The sequence below is a fragment of the Schistocerca serialis genome, chromosome 9 (genome assembly GCF_023864345.2).
Source record: "Schistocerca serialis cubense isolate TAMUIC-IGC-003099 chromosome 9, iqSchSeri2.2, whole genome shotgun sequence".
Classification (NCBI taxonomy): domain Eukaryota; kingdom Metazoa; phylum Arthropoda; class Insecta; order Orthoptera; family Acrididae; genus Schistocerca; species Schistocerca serialis.
In genome coordinates this window covers 259988229-260012293 of record NC_064646.1, presented here as the reverse complement: position 1 = coordinate 260012293, position 24065 = coordinate 259988229, and the positions used below count along the sequence as shown (strand labels likewise).

Genomic DNA, 24065 nt, shown 5'->3' with positions numbered 1-24065 from the left:
CTTGTTACATCCTTTCTTGCTTTTTTCTAATAAAGAAGATGGTATTTTCTCGCTGTAAATTAAAAATTCTGTTATTATACTCGCTTTTCTTGACCTACACTTTAGAAACCAACGGGCGCCTTGGAGCTGTACGAGCCACAGAGGGTAGCCACCAATTCTCTAGGGTAAAAGTTTTCTTTTTCTCCTGTGCAGTTTGATTCTTGTGCTATGACTCATGCCCAAATTCAGTTAAAAAAGGATGCCAATTTTAGTCTTGGCCCTGTTGGGTTAATTTTTGAGGACGCCTATGTGGTGAACATAAACATTGCGTGGAACCACATACGCCATTGAACTCAATACAAGTTTTACTTTCTGAAGTGCTGCGAGCGATTTCTTAATGTATGCATACCTAGTTGGATTCAAGCACCGCTCGTCTTTGAGATGAAAATTATGTTCCAAGAACAGAATACATCATACGTTCCGTGGACAATTATTGGTGTTCGGAAATCATATCCAAGACAAAAACGGGCTTGAGTTTAATCTGCAACGAAAACTTCTGCAGCTACACAATAACTGCTCTGTCAAACGTAAATATATTCGACTGCTTCTGTTTCCAATTCTTCGCTATTTATGCATGATTTTCAATATAATTTGACTCAACAATTACGCACAACTAAGACTTAAATTGACATCTGTGTACTCTCAAGTTATCGTTGTTTCCAATGTCTTACTGAGTAGTAGCGTGGCGAGTACAGTAATTTCATTTCATAAAATGTCTCGCGATTGTTTTGCCTTAAATATTTTGGGAGGGGCAACGTTTAATTATTCCCCTATAGTCGTCACCACAACGCTACTGCCACTGGAACTGGATGTAGCTCTTGTGAAGTTCTTTGCAGCAGTACTCGTAGTTTCTATAGTCATTGCCAGATAGCGTTTATTCTCCCCGAATAAAAACACGTAAAAACTTGAATAACGCGAAGGTTGTAGTTTGTTTAAAAGCCGACAAGGTATTAGAAGATAGAGCTGAAGGTAAGAAAAACACCGGACCCTGGGCCATGTAAGTTATGTGAGTAATGTCCAAACAAATGAAGTTGTTCCGTATATGTGTATTTTTGCGGTGTTATTGTACTATATTCATTTTTATGTGCTTTAAGATCCAGGCCCACGTTGAGATTAAGCAAACATGGCGGATAGTGCCAGTGAGAGTGACTCAAGTTCCATCGATGGAGGTCCAATAATGATGCCACCGTCCCCCGTAACACGGGAACAGTTACAAAAAAGAATAGAGTCGTTGCAGCAGCAGAACAGAGTGCTTAAAGTGGAATTGGAGACCTATAAATTAAGAGTGAAGGCGTTGCAAGAAGAGAACAGAGGACTGCGGCAAGCATCTGTGATAATCGTAAGTTTGGCGTTTTTGAATTAGTGTTTGATAGTCTGCGCTAGTACTATGAACGCAGCACATTACTGAAAATACATATTATTGGCGTAAAATGGTTATTAGCGATAATATTACGTCGTAACACCTCTGGCGTGCATCCATGTTCACAGCAAGCTAAAGCAGAACAAGAGGAAGAATTTATTAGTAACACGCTTTTGAAAAAGATTCAGGCCCTGAAGAAGGAGAAAGAGACTTTGGCGCATCATTATGAACAAGAAGAAGAGTGTCTTACGAATGACCTGTCAAGAAAGCTCAACCAGGTGAGGTTATAAACGTGTTTCGTGCTGAATGGTAGCTGCCTGTATCTAGCAGTTATCAAAAAAGCAACAATAATTTTGTGAGAATATTTGTGTACGTCAACCAACTTCATAAGTACGTACGCAACGAACTGTTTTAAGTTTGTCTTCTGTCAAGATATTGCACAGGGTATTGCAGGGTTTGGTTATAATCAGTGCAGACCAAATGTTTTGTCGTACGTTTTCACTTCATAAAATGGAATGGATTTCCAGGTAAGCATTTTATCATAAATTTTTAACTTTTATTGGGGTAGGCCTAATTAACTGTGTTAGCAGACATAGCTTACGCTCCACGTCCTGGCTTTGTTTATTTGTGCAAATGTGCATCATGACGGGGACACTAAAAATATTTTTGTGACGGGGACACTAAAAATATTTTTGTTTCTTTTAAAATTCCCTTCTTGTGGTAAAGTGCGTTATTGGAGATACGAGAAATCCAATGTTGTGTACATAAGTATTAGTTGTTCACAAAAAAAGAGAACATCTGTTCCTAAGTACAACTTGTAATTACAGTAGCACTATGGTAGTTCCCTTTCACGTCCATGTTATGTTGTAGGGTACGCACAGTTCTGCATAAGCTGCTGGTTCAGCAACTTCTTGAAATTTTCACATTTCGAATATTGTAATTCTCATTTCAGGTTTCTAGCTCTCTTGATATGTAGAACTGTTGCCTATAAGTGTCATTTTCCTCCTCACCAGCTGAATATATTTTAATGCCTGACACAGTCAATATGAATTTGTGTGTTTTGAAACATATACACAGCCCAAGTCATAATATTACTAAGTACAAACATGCGTTTACGTAGTTTTTGATATATATTTTTTCGTGAACCTTCTTTTTGCTCATCTCTAAATTGTAAAACTATTTTAATTGATTTGATTGATCTTGCTCTGCAGTACTATTCTGTTTTAAATTTTATTTGCAGCAGTGGCGGTGTGGTGCGTTGATGTGGGCAATGACTTTTGAATGCTGAGAATTGAATGCCGTTCATATTAACGCAAACATTTTGTTATAAAATGTTGCTTTATGATGATGATTAATTTACTGAGCTGAGAAGGGTACATACAAGAACCTGGCAATCACAGAACAAGGATAGCATTAATTATTCACTTAATGGCCAGTCATTGCCAAAGTCGCCGCACTGTGCCGCTGCTGCATCTCCTGCTGCCATAAGTAAAATTCTACCCTCTTCTGTATGGCAATAAAAGCTAGTGTCTCAGAAATGTTTTGATATCAGCTTTGTTATCTGTTTTGGTATCTTATATTTCCTCAGGATATGGATAATGTGTAATTTTCATTTTTATATCTTCATGAAATACACGAAACAATTAGAAGCTGTTTTAGAGACATGTTTTATATGATTTCATTTTGACATGCGACTAATTTGCTGACAAGTAGTTTATATTATTTCATTTGCCATAGTTGTACTATGAACTGCACAAAACTGAGTAATTGCGCTACCTGGAAGTGTAATAACCACTTGAAATTGTTCTCATTATAAACCACCAAATCATATAACCTCTTTTCAAGGCATCACTCCGTTCCTGTGATCCTCCAAGCCCTTTGCAGTGTCTGGCACAACTATGAGTAATTTCTAGGAATTATTGCCTGCCGAATGTGCAGGTCCCTAGTAATGTGTATCAATTGTGCAACTCAGTGTCATCCACATGACTCTTGTGCATGAATTGTGGTGAATGATTAGTACATTGGCAGGGGAGCACAGCTTATTAGTTTGTTTTTGTATAGCAATAAGTGAATGTGTTGCAGTTTCAAGTGCCGATAGTCTCATAATGAAATCTAATTCCTTGGTTATGTAGTGTGGGAAGTTGTTCGAAATTTTGTTGGGACCCAAATTGCTTCCAAATGAGGATAGCAAGAAGTGTATAGAATGTCATGAAGTCAGCTATGTGTAACTTTGTAAGAAAGGTGCAGAAGCTTATTTGCCTTCGCCGTTGTAGTGTGCACAGTGTTACAAGAGAACATCAACAAGAAAGAACACATTGTTTAACAATTCAAAGTTATCCATTGAGAAGAACATCATTTTAATTTCTTGTACTGTATGCTACAGGCAACAGCTTCTGAAGCATGATTGTCCATGAACACCGTGTGAGACTGCTGTGGCCTCTGCCAAGAAGTCTGTTGGTCATAGTATGAATGAGATTGTTCCAATCGGAGGACAAAACAGAGAGGACGGCCATTGGAAAAATGAAGTTGAACATATTTTGGTATTTGGTGCCATTGAGAGATAGTCCTGCAAGTGCTTTCCGTCAAGGGGGAAGAAAGCTCTAGTCTCTCTGATCAAGCACTTAATACATATCATAAAGTCTTGCATCACCCTGGCTCCCAGAACTCTTGAAGATAACCATTGACTGTGAATATTGTATCTCCGACATAGTCCCTTTGACAGTTCAGAGGCATCACTAAAGCCGCCCAAAGGTGTAAACATGCATGAGCAGTGCCTATTAGACAGAGGGGGTCCAACAGCCGATCAGTTCTAGTCATTCCACCAGGACGGAGGTATACGGCTCATGTTGTCTGTCGTTCAACCATGCTTAGATGGCCAATACCGTGGTTCGATTGCATCTGCATTGTTACTTTGTCAGGAAGGGCTGTCAACAAGGGAAGTGCCCAGGTGTCTCTGAGCAAACCAAAGTGATGTTCAGACATGGAGGAGATACAGAGAGACAGGAACTGTCAATGACATTTCTCACTCACTCCGCCCAATGGCTACTACTCCAGTGGATGACCACTACCTACGGATTATGGCTCGAAGGAATCCTGACAGAAATGACACAAAGTGGAATAAGGTTTTCCATCAAGCCACAGGACGTCGTGTTAAGACTCAAAATGTGTGCAGTAGGCTGCATGATATGCAGCTTCACTCCTGATGTCCATGGCGAAGTCCATCTTTGCAACCATGAAACCATGCAGCACGGTACAGATGGGCCCAACAACATGCTGAATGAACCGCTGAGGATTGGCATCACATTCTCTTCGCCGATGAGTGTTGCATGTGCCTTCAATCGGACAATCATCGGAGTCATGTTTGGATGCAGCCCAGTCAGCTGAACGCTTTATACACACTGTCCAGCGAGTGCAGCAAGGTGGAGTTTCCTTGCTGTTTTGGGGTGGCATTATGTGGGTCCGCGTACGCCGCTGGTGGTCATGGAAGGTGCCATAACGGCTGTACGGTATGTGAATGCCATCCTCCGACCAATAGTGCAACCATATTGGCGAGGCATTAGTTTTCATGGATGGCAATTCGCGCCCCATTGTGCACATCTTGTGAATGATTTCCTTCAGGATAATGACATCGCTCGACTAGAGTGGCCAGCATGTTCTCCAGACATGAACCCTATTGAACATGCCTGGGATAGATTGAAAAGGGCTGTTTATGGATGATGTGACCCACCAACCACTCTGAGAGTTCTATGCCGAATCACCATTGAAGGGAGTGGGACAATGTGGACAAACAGTACCTTGATGAACGTGTGGATAGTATGCCACAATGAATAGAGGCATGCATCAGTACAAGAGGATTTGCTTCTAGGTATTAGAGGTACCTGTGTGTACAGCAATCTGGACCACCATCTCTGAAGTCTCGCTGTATGGTGGTACAACACTCAATGTGTGGTTTTCATGAGCAATAAAAAGGGCAGAAATGATGTTTATGTTGATCTCGATTCCAATTTTCTGTACAGGTTCCGGTACTCTTGGAGCCGATCTGATGCAAAACTTTTTTTGATGTTTGTATATTAGTAGGCACAAAAGTGGTAACAGGTGACTTGATGTCATGAACACCTTAAAAGCAGTGATTTCAACATGAAATCATGAATCAGTCTGTTGAATTTATGTTGTCGGATGATCCAAACCTGTCAAATTGTATATAAGAGGAGATGGACATCCAGGAGATATGGACGGACTCTACCTCTTGCAATATTTACATTTCCACAATTTGAGGTTTCATGGAGAAATTGACCCCCCTGTTACTCAGTATTTCTGATTGACAAGCAAAGAGTGTTCCTGGGTTATGGGGAAAAAGGATTGCTGCTGTAAGGTTATACGACATGGGGAATAGCGTATGAAGATGATGCGGCTGACATGTAAAGTGAGTAAAGTTACTACTCTCATTTGTAATTAATTGTAACGTAGTAATTCATCTTTTGTCATTGCTTGATTGAACACTATAAACAGTATCCATAATTCGTGCCACCAAAATCGCTTTTTTGATGTATATCACTAGTTGCCTGCACCTTTGATAGGTAATAATTCTTGGACATTATCTAATTATAATATCATTGGCAAACCTCATAGTTTTTTATTCTGCCTGACCTTTATTTCCCTGTCCAAACTTCTTTCCTTCCTTTACTGCTTGCTCAGTGTACAGATTGAATAACATCTGGGAGAGGCTACAATCTTGTATTACACTCTTTTGAAGTACTGCCTCTGTTTTGTGTCCTTTGACACTTATAGCTGCAGTCTGGTTTCTGTACAACTGGTAAAGAACCTTTCACTCTCTGCATTCTTTCCCTACTGTATTCAGAATGTCGGAGTGTATTCCATTCAACAGCCAAGATAGAAGGGGGTCAGAACATTCAAAAATGGAGGGAATTAATTATTGGACTAACTGTGAATCCACCTTGTTGTTGATATTATTAAGTTGATTGTGAGGGAATAGTTTGTAAACTTTATTTTTGTGATTTGCAATTTGGAGAAAAGACTTGTAAATTGATAACTAAAATTAAGAGCTAAATTGATTTATGTGGTGTTATAGGAAATACTGACAAGTAAATTACTGAATGTTTGCTGAGCTCTGAAGAGGTCACACTGTGCATGTATTGGTTTGTTCAAATGATTGAATAGGGAAAACAAAGGATGGTAGTAGAAGACATGAAATTACAAGTGGAATTTATTTCTATTCTTTTTCAGTTACGGCAAGAGAAATGTCGACTGGAACAGACTCTGGAGCAAGAGCAGGAATGTTTGGTTAATAAGCTTATGAGAAAAATTGAAAAATTGGAAGCAGAAACTCTTGCAAAACAAAGCAACTTGGAACAGCTAAGACGAGAAAAGGTTGAATTAGAGAATACCTTGGAGCAAGAACAAGAGGCACTGGTTAATAAACTGTGGAAGCGAATGGACAAGCTTGAAGCTGAAAAGAGGTTAGCGAACATGCTAATTTGTGCTAATAAGTATCGTTGACTATTCCTTACTTTTCTGCCATCCAGAGATGTCGATACATTGAGTAACATATATAGTGAAATAATTTAAAATAGGGAAAGCAGACTTCCAAACATAAAATAGTTACTGAAATACTATTTGGCCGTCATAAGTTGACCGATCACTTGGTGGCTGTCGGAGAACAGAAATGGATGCGTGTTGCCCCCCGCATTAGGACTTCTTGAGGGGGTTAGGGCCATTGAGGGGAAGTCAGCACCGTTTCTTTGTCACAGTGCTAATTCCATTACCCATGTGTTGTGCTTGTATAAAAGCAAATGTGGCACTCGCAGAAATGCACTTTGTCCACAAAAATGTATGCCACACCATAGGGCAGTCTTTCTCAGTGCAAGCAGGTACAATCTGAAGTAAAGTAATGATTCGAAATAGCCTGACTTTGATACTTTTCTGTCCCAGGGGTGGAGCTACGGCACAGGAAATCTGTTTGTGGACTAGGTCTGGCGGATAGTGTCTGTATATGAAGGCATTTGTGAGACCTTCAGCATGCTGGGCAAGGGAGCTGCAGGCACCGCAGGTATGCCATTCCTGAGTGGCTATGTGGTGTGCCTGGGATTTTTTGATGTGGAAGGGATGGCAGCTGTCCTAAATGTAGGTGCTGTTGGTTGTTGCTGGGTTTAACAGGGCCAGGGTGTGGATGGAGCCCTTGCAGAGAAGGTAGTCAATGTCTAGGAAGGTGGCACACTGGGCTGTGAAGGCCCACTTGAAGTAGGTGGGAGAGAAGGTGTTAAGGTTATGAAGGAAAGGGGATAGGATATCCCCCCCCCCCCCCCCCCCCCAGTTCTGAGTCCAGATCATGAAGATGTCAATAATAAATGTGAACCAGATCAGGGTTTAGGTGGCTTAAGAAGGTTTCTCCTAGTCGACCCATAAACAGGTTGGCATTGGAGGTTGCCATATGGGTGAAAATGGCGGATTTGTTTGTATACCTTTCCTTCGAAAGTAGGATTGTTGTTCCCGCTGGTTTCATTTAAGGGGACCACACCCTGCCCATCTAACCCATGTTAATTTAGGCAAGTATTTGATCCATTTCTGAAAAAATTATTGGACGCAGGACCTTAATATTTTTACTGTATGTTACATGATGCTAATAGTCAACTGTACTAAAATCTACTTCATCCACTTAATAGTTTTTAAGAAATACTTTTTTTAAATTTATTAACAAAAAATATTAAGCTTTTTCTGCAGAAAATATATTTTTGTGAACTTCCTAATGGGGAAATATTAGTGAATGTAGTACCAGAGGTGGCTTTTTGTTATGCGGAGTTACTGAAAATTTCATTCATTTATCTATGATAGTTTCTTATATAATGTGGCAAATGTACTGAAAATTTTAGTTTGCGAGAAATTGACTTTAAAGAAAAAAACTTTTGAAATTTGTTACTTACAGTTAATTAAAACTGTTCTGCTGCATATGATGGCCCTTCTTTGGCCTCTAGCAGGTCTTCCAGCTTCTTGTTCACCTTCCTGGATGATTGTCTTGCTTTCTTGGCCATATTAGATGCAGACCTGTCTGCATCGTCTATCCTCATTTTATCGCAGTGTTGTAACCCAGTGATCATATTTTCACCAGGATTAATTCCTAGCTTTTTCAGTACCCCACACTTTCCAATATTACCACCATTGAATGTAATAACAGCATCATGAACTCCTAGTTTCATTGTATGCATGCCTACAAATACAGTTTTAGGAAGGCAGTTCCAAATTATAAGATTCATTTGGGTTCTGTGTCTGCCCATGCAGACATTTCCTTAGACGGTCAGGGTGAGCCAAATCCCTGAAATTAGGTTTAATTGCTGTAATAACAGCAGCTGGAAGAGAATGCTGGTGAGAATAAGATTCTCCAGTTGCCTGAGCTCTATTGTATTTGCACCACGAATTTTCTCCTGATGGACACAATCCATAACATTGCTTATCATCAGTTCAGGACTTATGGAGGAATATGGCCCAAACATGTCTCTTCATTGCCTCCAGATTTTCTTTATTTCTCCTAATTGCCTGCCTATAGTATACCTGCAAGTTTTATGTTTCAGTTTTAGTTAACTGACCCTGTCCAGTCAACAATTTTCCATTTTCTAATTTTTGTTCCTCTCATATCGGCAGTTAATTTTCTCAGCCTTGTTCCCAAATGTTTGTGAACATGACCTACACATTTCTATTTTGCTAATAATGGCATCTCCATATGGCTTAGAGTTAACAACATTGTTGTATGCCATACTGCCATCATCACCCAAATATTTGGTGTACCATACGCCTCTGTTTCTACGGAGTGATGAAATATTTGTTGTACTCCATGAACTTCCGTATCAACACTTGTTCCTCGAAAATTAGCCACACAGTTGTGTTCTTTATGTTCATTGACTTTACAACATTTGCAATATTTAGACGTTATCTCCACATCTAACACTTTACCGGTGTCTACACTCGTGGCAGTCACTACTCCATTCAGAGAAGTATGTCCTCTTTTCTGCCAACTTCCATAAAGTGCAACTGCAGTATCTGAACGCTCATCATTTTCTTCACTGTTTCCCTAGCACCCAGTTTCACGCTTTCCTCACTGACCTCAAATACAGCTTTGTCTAATATTGCAGTCAGGTTTCCAAATTTATGTGGTGGTTGATGTAAATTCATCACTGAACAAAATGTTCTCCCTGCATCCATGCCCTTGCCAATGGATCGTAACGCATAAACTAATCTAGTATTGATTTCATAAGGGCCACTTGCATTTGGTTTTGAAGAACTCGTAAGTGAAATCGCAGCTGTGCATTTCGTGCAAATTAAACCCAATGCAATTGGCAGGCCTTTTCTCTCACTGGCACTCTCACAAATTTTCACACTCTGTGACTCACCACACTGTCTACATTGTACAATTTAGAAATTACATCTGATAATATTCTCAGATTTTTAATAATGTTACTGCACCACTTGTCACTTACAGTAAATTTGTTGTAACGCTCTTGAAATGCTGGGAGCTTCTTTGATGATGCACTTGTTGAAGAATTACAGCTAGAAACATCATTGCCAGGCTACATAACCTCGTGTACAGAAAGCTTTCTAAACTTGTTTCCTCTAAATTGTTGTTTCTTGAAAGTGCCTTTACGTTTTGTCACATTCAATAAACACAACAAAACACACGTAACCTAGCACTGCAAACGTAAGTATAATAACTACTCGCAATCACACTTGAACAAAACTAACTGTGTGTTTGAAAGCGTGTTGTTTACAAACAGCAGAAACAAAAGGATAGCGACCGTTGCTTTCCAAGGATAGCCAACACACACTGGACTAAAAAAAAATCCCTAATGTTCAGTGTAGGGGATATAAAGATCTGAAACATATGCAGAAAAGTGGGTGTGGCATATAAACACATGTGGTAGCAAAATGCTCTTTAAATGCTCGAAAAAAATTTTTTTTTTCAGCAAAATCCTTTTCAGAGTACTTAAATAAAACCTTAATTTATCAAAATATGAAGAAGACCGAAAATCAGATTTTTTTTTTTTTTTCTTCTCCAACCTGAACCACAGTGTCATCCCCTTAAGTTTGTCTGGCCTGAGTGCACGTAAATAGCGGCTGTGTGTGCATGTGCGTGCGCCCCCTTTTCTGATGAAGGGTTGGGCCAAAGGTTGATGGGTAACAGTCCTTTTGTTGTGCCTGTCTGCACATCGTGTCATCTTTATGGTGATTAGCACTTTATCCTTTCCATATTAGTTGACATACAGTGTAAGGGTTAGTGAGGAAGTGTCATTGTTCTCAAAGTGGAGGATAATTGTTAAATTGTGTGCTTCATTAATTTCCAGAAAATGAATGTGAATATTGAGGTTTTGAAACTGTTTCAAGAAATGTGTATTTGTAAGTGTTTGCTGTGCAGGATGTTGCAGATAAAACTGGACCAGCCAGTATCAGATCCTGCATCACCTCGAGAAATAAGCAACGGTGATCCAGCTGCAAATCTGAGCACCCATATACAAACTCTACGTAGTGAAGTGGCAAGACTGCGGAATCAGCTGGCCATAGCACAGCAGGAGAGTGAGTACACTATGCTTAATTTATTTATAATATTTATGTATGTGGCTACATGGAGTTTTGATAAAGCAGTGAAGAGCTGTGGGAGACATAAGCTGTGTAGTTGGAGCAGTGAGGGGCTAGAAAGCATCCTGATGAAGTTCAAAGTATATACATGATAAAATGGGGGATACGTGGATATAGGGAGCAGATAGTGGAAGCCCCAACTATGCTGCTGCCCTAGAATATTCTCTTGACAAGTACTACCTTATGTCACTTGAGTGTCAAAAAAAGTGTGTGCATTGTATTTCGCTTCTAGAAAAGACCATCCTTTGCAGCCTTTCCCACACATTAAAGTTTTCAGTAGTGGGTCAGTGCCTCCTGAACCCTCATGTTGTGATGTCTGGGATCCAGCCCATGCGGCAATTGATCTTCTTTTCCATACTCCTTCTTTGATAGGTTTTTAAGCAGTTTAAGTGAACTTCTTGAGTAATTGATACAGGAGTAGCATGTTGAGTAGCAATTGTAATATTACTTTGCCTACCGTTTTCATTGTTGAGCTACTGGTGTAGTTAAAATTTTGTTTGGCTTGTGTATATTGTGATCTTATTGTGGAGTGATTGAAATGGATTCTTTTTTACTCAGAGGAAAACAGACTGATAAATATACATTTAACAATGTTCCATTTTCACATACACAAAAAACTGTGCTTGTCAGTGGGAGTTACGTTGTGTTAAATGGTTGTTGCACGAGGCATCTTGGAAAACTGTAAGTTATGTGCACATTAGTAGCTGCTGCTCATTGGCTGTCATCATCATCATCATAATAATCATCTGAAATTACATTCTCCAGTAAGACAATTGTTCCCCTGGAGAACAACCTTTCAAAATAGATCAGTTTGGAAGTTACAAAAACGATGTTCATGATGATGGAGATGTTCATGTCTTCATTGATAGAACATACCATTTCCGTGAGTCACTGAATTTCTTGCTTCATGTCTTCCATAAGTCGTCAGTCTGGTAGTTTTTTAATCATTAGTTTATGTCTGTCAGTTGTCCATTGATATTAATATTGGCAATGATTCCAAACACTTTAATTTTTTGTCTTTATAGTGTTAAATTTTTTACACAGACACCGAAAAAATGCAGCGTTATGTAAATGAAGAAAAGAGCATCCGTGAGGAGAACCTAAGACTACAGCGGAAGCTGCAGTTGGAAGTGGAGAGGAGAGAAGCGTTATGTCGGCATCTTTCAGAATCGGAGAGCAGGTATAGCAAATTCTATTTCCAGTTTTTCTATAATTCATAGTTTTTGTAATGTTCATAGTCTTTCCTTCTGTTTCTGTGAGATTAGATATTATTCCTGTGTGAGAAACAGTTGTTCAGAATGAACCTCCTGAATTTCCAGGATTTGCTTTGGTATACAGCATATACACTTTTGAAGTATTTCTGACGCAGTGCTAGTTGGTGGTTCAGTTCTGTGTTTTCTGACTTCTTCCACAAGATAAGGAATACTTATTATTTGTACACTAACTTGGACATGAACTCTTGTTCTTTAGCAGTTAAATTGGGGACTAGGTAGTTACTGCACTGAAATGTTTAGCAGCACAGTGAAATAAAAAAAAAAAATATGCATGTGACTCCAATTCATAGTGACATGGGTGTGTTTTTCACTCAGTACGAAGGTATCCATAAAACTTCAGCATACATCTTGTAATGTTCTATAGATGCAGTATCAGAAGTAACACCAACCAAGTTTTCTTCTGCTTCCACATGAAGGGGTTCACAATAACACTGGATGAAGTATAGAATGATACAAAGTTTCATAACAATAGAATATACCAATATACAGTCTCATACGTGAGCATACTTACTTATAAGTAAGTAAACATAAGATAGACCGAAGGCACAGCGTGCCGGGCTTATGTTGGGTCACTGCATACGGTACATCACTTGCTGTACCATCTGTCCAGGTTGCAAGATGACTTCTCTAGCCTGACCATGGAGGCACTTGTACTGTGCGCTGTTTGATTTTTGTGACCTTGCATTATAGGGTTGCAACACTCCTGTGGAGATGTTCATGTCTTCATTGGTAGGCAATGACAGCTGTAGCAGCTATGGTGCTGGGACAGGAGAATACGATCTGAAATGGCATGGGCATGGACATGTGCAGCACCCACTCCCCTGCGAGAGGCCTTAGGGGAGCACAGATGGTGATGGTGCTGTATGCATGTGCACATCTGGGTAGGCACTAAGTGATGGAGGCAGCAGAGATGGCATGGCAGTGTCAGGGTCTGCAGACAAGGAGGCAGCCCGCCACTAGCTACTCGGCACCCGATGGTGATGGCATCCAGAGTGAAGAGTGCGCAGGAACCGGAGGAGATGTGGATTTCACTGCAGGGGCCGGCACAGATGGTCAAGGTGGCCACAGGGGCAGAGGGCCAAAAGTAATTAAAGGACAGAGCTGCAAAACCATCATGAATACACTCTCAGGGACACTGGGAAGGGGGGGGGGGTTCATGGGGAAGAGAGGCCCATGATGATGTTTGATTGGTGGCGCACTGTGAGAAGGCTATCACAATGCTCACACTAAGCCAGAACAGGCGTCGGCGGGCCAAGTATTTTGTACGAGAAACACTCCAGTGGTCCAAGTGGAGAAAGTGTGTGATGTCCCACCCCAGTACGGATGGGATCACAACCCTGGGTGCTGACTCGTCAGTAGCCAACACTAACACACCATCAGGAATGGAGAGGCAGTGGCAGAGCGCATAATAGTTACACAAAGAGTCTGATACTTAGTCTCGTGGTTTACCTGGCTTGGGTAGCCGTGGTCTACAAATTGAACACTGTGACATAAGACAGGATCAGCTGTGACAGCCACCGAAATCTGAGAAATGCTAATGAGAAAACCATGGTGTTTGGGCTTCGGTGTCGTAATTGGAAATGCAGCACTTCGTCCTGATCAGATGTTGGATCAGTGTCAGTTGGCAGTCGAGTAAAAGCATCTGCATTAGTATGCTGCACTGTGGGTCTGAAATGAATCTAATAGTTATAGCATGACAAAAACACAGACAATGGACTGCTTCGTCCAGTAAGGACGCTGAAAGAATGAAAAGAGAAACCGAAGGTTTATCTGCAGCCATACTCTGCAAAGTACTGCAAGTCACATGGCAGAGGGTACTTCTCATTGTAACAGTTATTAGGGTATATGGAATGTGGGAAGAATGATTGTTTGAATGCCTCTGTGTTTGTGCTCTAATTAAACTGGTCTTGTCCTCATGATCCCTATGTGAGTGGACATCCTCGGGATAGTTTACATCTCTCTTAAAGAGTCTGCCAGTTCAATTTCTTCAGCATCTCTGTAACACTTCCCCATGGGTCAAACATGTGACTGTTTGTGTTGCCGTTCTCTTCCCCCATGTTCCACCAGTAAACTGAAGAAACAGGCTTTAACCGCATTTGAGCCTATGTGATCATTCCACTTCATAACCTTACAGAGTGTTGCACCGAGGTATTGGAATGAGATGCCCAATTCCATCAGTGACTCATTGATATTATAGTCATAGGACACTATGGTGGTTTTTGTGTGTGTGTGTGTGTGTGTGTGTGTGTGTGTGTGTGTGTGTGTGAAGTGCAAAGTTTTACATTTCTAAACATTAAAGCAAGTTGTCAGTCTTTGCATCACTTTCAAATCTCACAAAGATCTGACTGACTATTTATGCAGCTTTTTTCAGTCTGCATCATCTGCAAAAAGTTCGAGGTTATTAATAATATTGTTCCCGAGATCATTATTATACAACACATATTTCCCTGGGATACACCCGAAGTTACTTCATCTGACGATGACTCTCCTTCCAAGATAACTTGCTGTGTCCTCCCTATCAAAATGTCCTCAATCCAGTCTCAAATTTCACTTGATACCCCATATGATCCAACTTTTGACAAAGATGCAATACTGATCAAATGCTTTGCAGAAATCAAGAAACACTGCATCTACCTGACTGTCTTGATCAAAAACTTTCAGTATATCACGTGAGAAAAGGGCGATTTCGACCTGGTTTCACATGATCAATGTTATCGAATTCCATGCCGGTTAGCATGGAGGTGGTCATTCTATTCAAGATACTGCATTGTGCTTAAGTTTGGAATATATTCTAAGATTCTGCAACAAATTGATGTGAAAGATATTGGACGGTAGTTTTGATGATCATTTCTTCTACCCTTCTTGTAGACAGGCATTACCTCTGCTTTCTTCCAACTATTGGGCACAGTTTTATGTTTGAGGAGGGATCTATGATAGGCTATACTTAGAAGAGGAGTGACTCAATCCCAAATTCAATATAGAATCTGAAGGATTCCATCAGGCTCTGGAGCTTTGTTCAATTTCAACTATTTCAGCCATTTCTCAACAGGGTCAATGCATTCCAAGTGGTTCAAGAAAAAAATAATTGGTTGCTTGACCATCCCAGAAAAATTTTATATTTGCTGGGTGAATTCCCCAATGCTTAGTAGTCACAAAATATTTTTTAAACAAATTTATTGTTTATTATTTTCAAATGGCGGCCACATTTGTCCCATGCTGCACGCGTTTCTTTCGTATTTGCAAGCATCTACATTTTTTACAATTATTCAGTAATGTATTGTCCTAAGCTTTTCAGATAAAATGCATTTAATTCAACACACTCTGAGTTACAAATTAACATCATCACTTAGCTGAATGTATCTTTTAATATATTTTTAATAGTTCAAAGTTATCAGCCATAAATTTAAAAAACTCAATTTTTGTACAGTAGTTTTCCAAAGAAAAATTACTTTCTAAGCTTTAATATTTTTTATGGTATTACACTGTATAGTTTAGTTACTTTTTATAGAGTATCAATGGTGAGCAGCTTACACTTAAAAAATACACCATTTTGAAAAATTGATTAATTTTTCCATTTTGTGGCCTGCAATATCTTTATTTGGGGGACTAGATAAAAATCAGAAAATTTCATAGTTAATAGACCTTTATGATATCAAACTTCAGAGTAAATTTCAACTTTGAGATTGGAAGTTATGGAAAAAAATTACAAACATGTGGGAAAAATATGTTTTTTAACATCTGCAATATCTAGGCTTATGGAATAAAATATATCAGTTACAGTATCATATCTATGATTACCTTTTTTATTGAAAATAAGCCTACTAATTACATTATATTGTTCTCTTGTTATTTGTTTTTAGTATATCGCTCATTGAACATTTGAGAAATTTTTTCACTCAGTTTGGGTGTTAAATTATAAGTTCACCCAGTCACAGTACTAAATTCCATGAGACAGCTTCCTTAGTAAATTTTTAAGTGGCATCCAAACTTAATCCTTCTCAATTGTTTTGAAAGATGTCCTTGGTCCTGGAGGGTGATAAAATACAATATGTACATCTTGGTTTTGGCAGTCAATATTATCAACTTCGCCAATCCACCACTGTTCATCGTAAACACAAGCCACTATGTCTTTATTTTGAAGAACCAGTTGTAAAAGTTTTCCACACTGATGAAGTTCACTATCAGGCGAAGTTGATGTGATCTTACACTTCAGTAAGTTGTATGAATGGGGTACAAAACAATGAAAAGATAGTGCCTTTAATCTTCAGACAAGTGGTGTACCTCTTTTTTCCCCCCCAAGACACTGTCATAGACTTCTAGTGTTTCCTCACACTGTACAAAAACATAGGTAATTCTTTTGATATGTTTTTTTACAGAATTCAAACATTACTTGAGGTGTTATGATATGATTGTCATCGGTCCGCTGCAGACTTGCTTTTGTGACAGCTCGCTTTGTTGTACCCCCAACACCATCACAAGCATTCTTCCCATGGCATGAAGCAAAAAAGTGCCATTCTACATCAAACCCAAAATCTTCTTTATGAAAGGAGATGTTAATAATTTTTTTTTGTTTTTATATTGACTTGCTGCCCCATCCGAAAAGTAAATCAGTTTTTTTTTATAGAAGGGTGGTGCTGTTCGATGTAGTTTGTTAATTTTAGTTGAAAAATGTGCACTGCTGTAGTGTTGTGTTCAAGGTAGTCACAAAAGCTGTGGCTCATTAGTTTATTTTCATCTTTATAGTAGAATACAAATGGATGAACTGTGGCCTGCTTGTTTACCCAGTGGTGCCCTTGTGCTTCATCTTGAACAACAAAGGAATAATTTTCCAAAAAGTCAGCAAGAACTAAGCATTCATCAGCTGCCAAGGTTTGCTTTTTGTCTTTCTAAAATTTGCTTTGATCTTTAGCAATAAAATGATGCATTTTCAGATTTTCATGGTTAGCCACCAACACTTCAAAAAACTCTTCTCATGATATTATGACTGTCACCATTTCAGTTCTGTCTTGTCACCCATTGTTTGTATTTTATATTGTCAGGCATCAAATTGTCGTCTTTGGATTCTTCAAACATGTCAAGTAAGGCTTGTTTGCCTGGACAATCTTCACATTTTCCCTTGATTATACAATTGTAACTTTCAGTATTGCATACCATAACTTCCTAAAGGTCTTTATAGTAAACTCTAAGATTGGCCCCATCTATCATCAACTTTACGTTCTGATGATACAAACACAAATGTTATGGGTGCCAGATGCCTCTGCAACAATACACCAATATTGGTCTCAACTTGCAAAACTTTGATCTTCCAATTTTAATGTCAGGATTTTCTTTTTTTTAATTCAGTGAATAGTTCATTCAAATTACACAATATTAATCTTTTTTGTCTTTGAATCTTAGAACCATTTTCTTTCACAGAAACAGTCTTTTTTTTTTGCCAGACATCAAACGGCTGTTGCTATCATCCTCATATTACTTATGATTGTGTTTGCATCTACCAAATTAGATGCACTTTTCTTTTGTAATGCTGGTAAAATTCCCTGTTCTTTTACTAATTGCCTTGTTAACTTAACAATACATTCTGACATATTAAATTCTTCACTAACTTTTGCTCAACTCCAAGAATTCGGCAGTAAACTGATAATCTTAATTTTATTCTCTTTGTTTGAAGTACTGCATTTAGTTTTTTGTTTTCCTATCAAATCATCATATTTGGTTGGTGAAGTTTTAGAACTTCCATCTGTTTTAGTACAAATTGTATTTTGAACTGAAACTTCCAAATTCTTTTTGACTGTAGATGTCATTTTCTCAATTTTTGTATTAAAGGTACTTGGTCTTTTATCTTGACTTAGTTTTATAATTTTACTAGCAGGTGATATACTCAGGATTTCACAAGCTGTATCTACTTTTTTAATGGTTGCTGATAAGTCACAAAATTCTGTATCTGAGGTTTCACTATCCTCTCTCTTGTGAATTACAAATATCTTAGAATAACAGGTTGGACACAATGATTTTCCTGGTATGAGATTGACAATAGGGCTTTTATTTTTAGAATAGTGATCAAATGTTATTTCTCGCAGACCTTTTGTTATAGGTGTTTTATGTTTCTCAAAAGGGTCCATGCAAGACTGACCAAAAAGGTGATGAATTTTTTTTTTTTTTTTAAGTATTTCATTTCATGGTACTTGCATGTTGATTTGACCTCTGGGCCGACTTGTAAGTAAAACAACGCTTTCTCTTCTGCACTGTAATCTTCGATTAAAGTAATATCTTTAAGGTACACTCCATACACACTTTTATGACGTGCTTCATTAATAACAACACCAACAGAACACTGCGACACCATTTTTCAACTGCACACTTCAAGAACTTTAAGCTAAATAAGTGTGAGTAGACAATTGTTTGCGTAAGGGGGAAGACAACAATCAGACTTGTATAGGCTTGCAGATGTAATTGTTAGCCTGCTGGTACAATTACCGCAGCATTGTTTCGACAAATAATCAGTAGCTAGTGTAATGTGGTGTGTTACATTATGCAATTGGTATAATTTATTTGATTAGCCTACCAGATATCGCAGATGTTAAACGTATTTTTGACTCGTGTTTGTAATCTTTTTTTCGTAACTCAAAGTTGCAATTATACTGAAGTTTGATATCATAAAGGTCTATTAACTGTGAAGTTTCTGATTTTTATCTGGTCCCCCAACAAAGATACTACAGGCCACAAAATGGAAAAATTAAAAAAATCAATTTTTTAAAATAGTGTATTTTCTAAAGTGTAAGCTGCTCACCATTGATACTCTATAAACAGTAACTAAACTATACAGTGTAATACCAGAAAAATATTAAAGCTTAGAAATTAATCATTCTTTGGAAAACTACTGTTCAAAAATTGAGGGCTTTTTTTTTAATTTGTGGCTGATAACTTTCAAATATTAAAAATATATTAAAGAATACGTTCAGCTAAGTGGTGGTGATGATAATTTGTAGCCCAGAGTGTGTTGAACTAAATGCATTTTATCTGAAAGGCTTAAGACAATCCACTACTAAATAATTCTAAAAAATGTAGATGCTTGCAAATACGAAAAATCGCATGAGGCCTGGAATAAATATGGCTGCCATTTGAAAATAATAAACAATAAAATTTTTTAAAAAATATATTTGTAACTACTAAAAATTGGGGAATTCACCCAGCAAATAATGAAGTTTTTCTGAGATGGTCAAGCAACCAATTATTTTTTTTCTTGGACCAGTTGGTATGGACTGACCCAACATGGCTGACACTACTACTTACTTCACTCATCTTTTCAGTGGTACAAAGATTAAATTGGGGCAATACTGTTGGGTTTTGCTCTGTAAAGTTATATTTGAAAACGGAGTTAAGTATTTCAGCTTTTACTTTGCTCCCCTCAATTTCAGTTCCTGTCTCCTTCGATAGGGTCTGGACGCTAACTTATGGTGCCACTAACAGCCTTTATACCCACCTACGGGTTCATGGGTTACAATAGGCCCAAGGTTTTCCTGCCTGTCGTAAGATGCAACTAAAAGGGGTCTCCCACTTTTCAGCCCAATAAGTTCAGGTCCCATTTTATGGTTTGACTTCCCACTTTCCAGATTCTACAGAAGTGTGAGCCATTTGGGGAAGGACGTCTTATATTGTGCACCAGTTATCCACAGTGCTGTTAGGTTAGATCTCTTGCACCTCTTATTGTCATGGCTATGCATCTCCACCTGCAACTCAATTATTTTGGTGAGGGTACCTTCTGGGGTACGTCTTCTTTTTCCGTTGTTTGCTGTCCTCTTTCGCCTCCATGACACTACTGGATTTCTCCGCACTCAATATCCAGCATGTTTGCCAGTCCGTTGTGGTGGGGCCACCATGTACCCATTTGGTGGTAGCCCGCTGACAACACAGGGCTCGCACTGCTGATGTCAGAGCTGCAAACTGCCCACGTACGCCAAGGAGTAGATGCCCATCTTCGTGGGGCATCAGGACTCACGGCAACAGCTATCATGCCAGGTGGCCTTTGCTATGGCTGGCGTGCCAGGTGGCCTTTGCTATGGCTGGGTGGTGCCTGTTGGAGAAACTCTTGATGGGAGGGGGTGGTATCAGGGCGGATGACCTGCAACGAAGTCATCTTTCGCTTGGGACCGAATTACCCGAGCAGCCTCTGAGAAAGGGAAGGGTGATTACATTGCTGACAAATATGACTCTAAATCATTTCCCTCCATAGCAACACCATGGAAGGAACGTAGGGCTATAGAGTGAAGAGTCATATTCACCTTGTTATTTAGTGTGCAACAGAACTCGTGGGAACTCCTTTGAGATATGAAGCCTCTGTTTTTTTTTTTAAGCATCTGGAGGACAAGTTTGGGGAAGTGGCAGTGCTGCCCCGAATGCGCAATGGGTCGGTTTTGATTCAGTTGACATCTCCATCCCTGTCCCAGGCATTACTCATCTGTGACGAGTAGGATGATAGTCCTATTTTGGTCACTCCCCATAAAAGCCTCAACATGGACCTCCTGTTGCAGTCCAATGATGAGCTACGTGCCAGTTTGGAACGACAGGCCTTCACTTCATCCGTTATCAAGGAGACAACGAATGTATGGCAGTCATCGATTCAAGCTACTCACAGGGACTCCATTGGCCTTTGCTGGCTCCACATCCGCCATATTTGGCTAATACGTGGTCATTTCCTCCATCGCGAGGATTCACCTGGGTGTGGCTGTGGCTCCCACATGACTGTCGTCAACATCTTGTTCGAATGACGTATTTTAGCCACTTTGTGGCAGTCTTTGAACCTATCCTGCATCTGGTGTTGGGTAACAATGTCTCAATGGCTAGTGGGGTTATACGTTTTATTCGTAAGGGGGGGATTTTACTGCACAATCTAAGGGTGGGAGCCTGGCCTTCTCTCCCAGACCGCCATCTCCCCCCCCCCCCCCCCCCCCCATCCCTCTCTGTTTTTTCTGTTCCTCACTCTTTCTTTGCCGTTTGTTTGCCTTGGTGTTCTTCTTGTCCCTGTATGTGTTCATCTTGCCTTCTCTTTTAGGCTGGAAATTTTAGTGTGTTGCAGAGTGGCTGGCTCATCCTTTTTTATTGTTGTGATCAGCCAGCCTTGGCCACCTGCTATAGTATTTTAATACCTTCCACTACTTTTCTTTTTAGTGTATGTTTTTCCCCTTTTGGTTAGCTTCTTCAGTTTTTCCGTTCCAGGTGGTTCCTCTTTAGTTTTCCGTTCTTTTTCTTTCCCCTACTCCTTTTGGGAATTGGTCAAAACTTAAGCTTTGTCTGCATGAGGAAAAAGGGACTGATGACTCTGTAGTTTGGCCCCTTTATACCCTACATCAACCAACCAACAGCCTTTACATAAAACCAGAATTTTTTGGGTTCTGTGAAAGATTACTTGACAATATTCTGCTAGGGTAGTCACTGAAGGCTTCGCGCATTGCCTTCTCGACAGCCAAACACATTTCATTTAGCATCTGTCTATCTGTGGTCATATTCTTTGTTTTGCATTTGTTATACAGTAGTCTCCATTTCTTTTTGAAGTGTCTTTACAGTGCCTGTGTACTGTGGAGGGTACCTACCATTATGAATTGTTCTGCTGAGTACATTGAGGATGACATGAAAATTATTGAACTATATGGAAAAAACGTAAACTGGTTACAAACTATGGTGTGCACACACTTTATTCAACATGTAAATGTCACTACAGATATTCAGATTTACGTTATGACAGGTTCGATGTGCCTGCCATCATTGGCGATGATGTGGCGCAGATGAATGGCATATACCTTGTCCTTAATGTAGCCCCACAGAAAGGAATAGCCTGTGTTCAGATCTGGAGAATATGCCAGCCAATTGAGGCCCATGCTAGTGGTCTCTGGGGTCACCAGACCCAGAATATGGTCCCCAAAGTTCTCCTCCAGGACATCAAACACTCTCCTGCTTCGATGGGGTCGAGTTCCATCTCAGATGAGCCATATCTTGTCGAAATCAGGGTCACTTTGGATAATGGGGTTGAAATCATCTTCCAAAACCTTCATGTACTGATTGGTAGTCGCCGTTTCATCAAGGAATATTGCACAGACTATTCCGTGGCTGAACATCGCACACCACACTGTCACCCATTGTTTGCTAATTGACGAACCCATCAAGATGAAAGTGGGCTTCTTCGCTAAACCAAACTATACAATTCCCATCATGTCCTGCGGCCAACTGTGCAGTTTGAATGTCCTAAATTAAACCGTTCAGAAGTTAAAACAATTTGGTTTCATATAGTTCAGTAATTGTTACCTTGTATGTACCCGAACATTGTCTACTATTCTTTTAAACTTGAACCATAGTTCTTCTATATGCTCCTGCCATGTGTTGAAAGTTTAAAGTTCCTCATTGAGATTTTGGCACTTCTCATTTTTTTTGTCTAGTTTACTGAACGTGTACATCTTTCGCTTTTTTCAGTTGTCCTTTGTACTTCGTTAATCATTGTTGCCACAACCAAGTCATGGTCATTGATACCAGTTTCATTGTGGACATCCCAAAAAGAACAGGTCTGTTTCTTGCAACTAGGTCCTATATATTTCCATCCTTAGTGGGGTTCCGAACTATGTATTCTGTGTAGCTTTCAGAGAATGCATTTAGTAATGTTTCACAAGATGCCTTATCACACCAACAACTAACGAAACTGTAATTATCCCAATTAATTGTTGAGTGATTAAAGTCTCCACCTAATTTTACAGTATGATTTGGGAACTACATACACGTGAACAGAGGTTTTCAGTAAAGTTTTTGATTACATGAGACAAGTCTGGTGGACAATAGAAGGATCCCCTTATTATTTTGCCCACTGCTGCTACTGAGTTTAGCCCACTCAATCTCACATGTAGCCTCAATTTCTGTCTCAGTGGATTTGAGTTTCTTACCTGCTGTGACAAATATAACCACCTCTACTCCTCATTAGCCTGTCCTTTCAATATTCACTTAAATTTTTTGCATTAATCTCCCTAGTATCAGTTTCAGGTTTCAACCAACTTTCTGTACTTAGTTTTGTGTGTGCTTCACTGCTGTTCAGGAGCACTTCAAACTTTGACACTTTGTTGTGAATGCCTCGACAATGAACGGTTAGGATTTTAATGATTTCATCTGTGGGAGGCATTTCTTTCGTCTTACATTGATACCTCTGGGTTTCCTACAGCTGTCAATATCTGGATTGGATGGAGAATTACCTAACCTAAGAAATCCACGTGTGTAACCCACATGCAGCCAGCTACTTGGGCAGCAGCCTTTGATGTGTCGTGCACACCGACCAATTTAGGGGTGCCCTACAGCTCTCAACCCAGTGGCACAAGTCCAGGAAACTTCAATCTAGCTTGTCACAGAACTTTCAAAATTTCTCGTTGTTTCCCCAAAACATGAAATAAGTTCCACTGACTCGGTTTCAGTGAGAGACAGCACCTTGAACTTGATGCTTAGGAGGTCAGTGTAACACCCTGAGTCTTCCCTGGTCTCTTATCTGCATTGCACAGGACACCTAAATCTACCATTGAAACACTGCTTACAGCCAAGTGATGGGTAATGACAGATAACCGAGCAAGGTGGCGCAGTGGTTAGCACACTGGACTCACATTCGGAAGGACGACGGTTCAATCCCGTCTCCAGCCATCCTGATTTAGGTTTTCCGTGATTTCCCTAAATCGTTTCAGGCAAATGCCAGGATGGTTCCTTTGAAAGGGCACGGCCGATTTCCTTCGCCA

The 24065-nt window shown here is 39.6% G+C and overlaps 1 protein-coding gene across 3 annotated transcripts in view; it reads left to right on the top strand.

The window, feature by feature from the left end:
* The first annotated feature begins 890 nt into the window (after positions 1–890).
* LOC126418929 (coiled-coil domain-containing protein 6) overlaps positions 891–24065 on the top strand; it is a 61356-nt gene continuing 38181 nt past the window's right edge. Inside the window, exons 1-6 of one of the 3 annotated variants that reach the window (XM_050085957.1) lie at positions 891–1008; positions 1134–1378; positions 1528–1677; positions 6644–6876; positions 10818–10975; positions 12083–12218. In XM_050085957.1, the coding sequence (XP_049941914.1) occupies positions 1163–1378; positions 1528–1677; positions 6644–6876; positions 10818–10975; positions 12083–12218 (893 nt within the window). In that variant the 5' untranslated portion in view covers positions 891–1008; positions 1134–1162. Of the gene's footprint in view, positions 1046–1133; positions 1379–1527; positions 1678–6643; positions 6877–10817; positions 10976–12082; positions 12219–24065 lie in introns of all 3 variants that reach the window. The other 2 variants (XM_050085955.1, XM_050085956.1) reach the window with 2 other exon arrangements.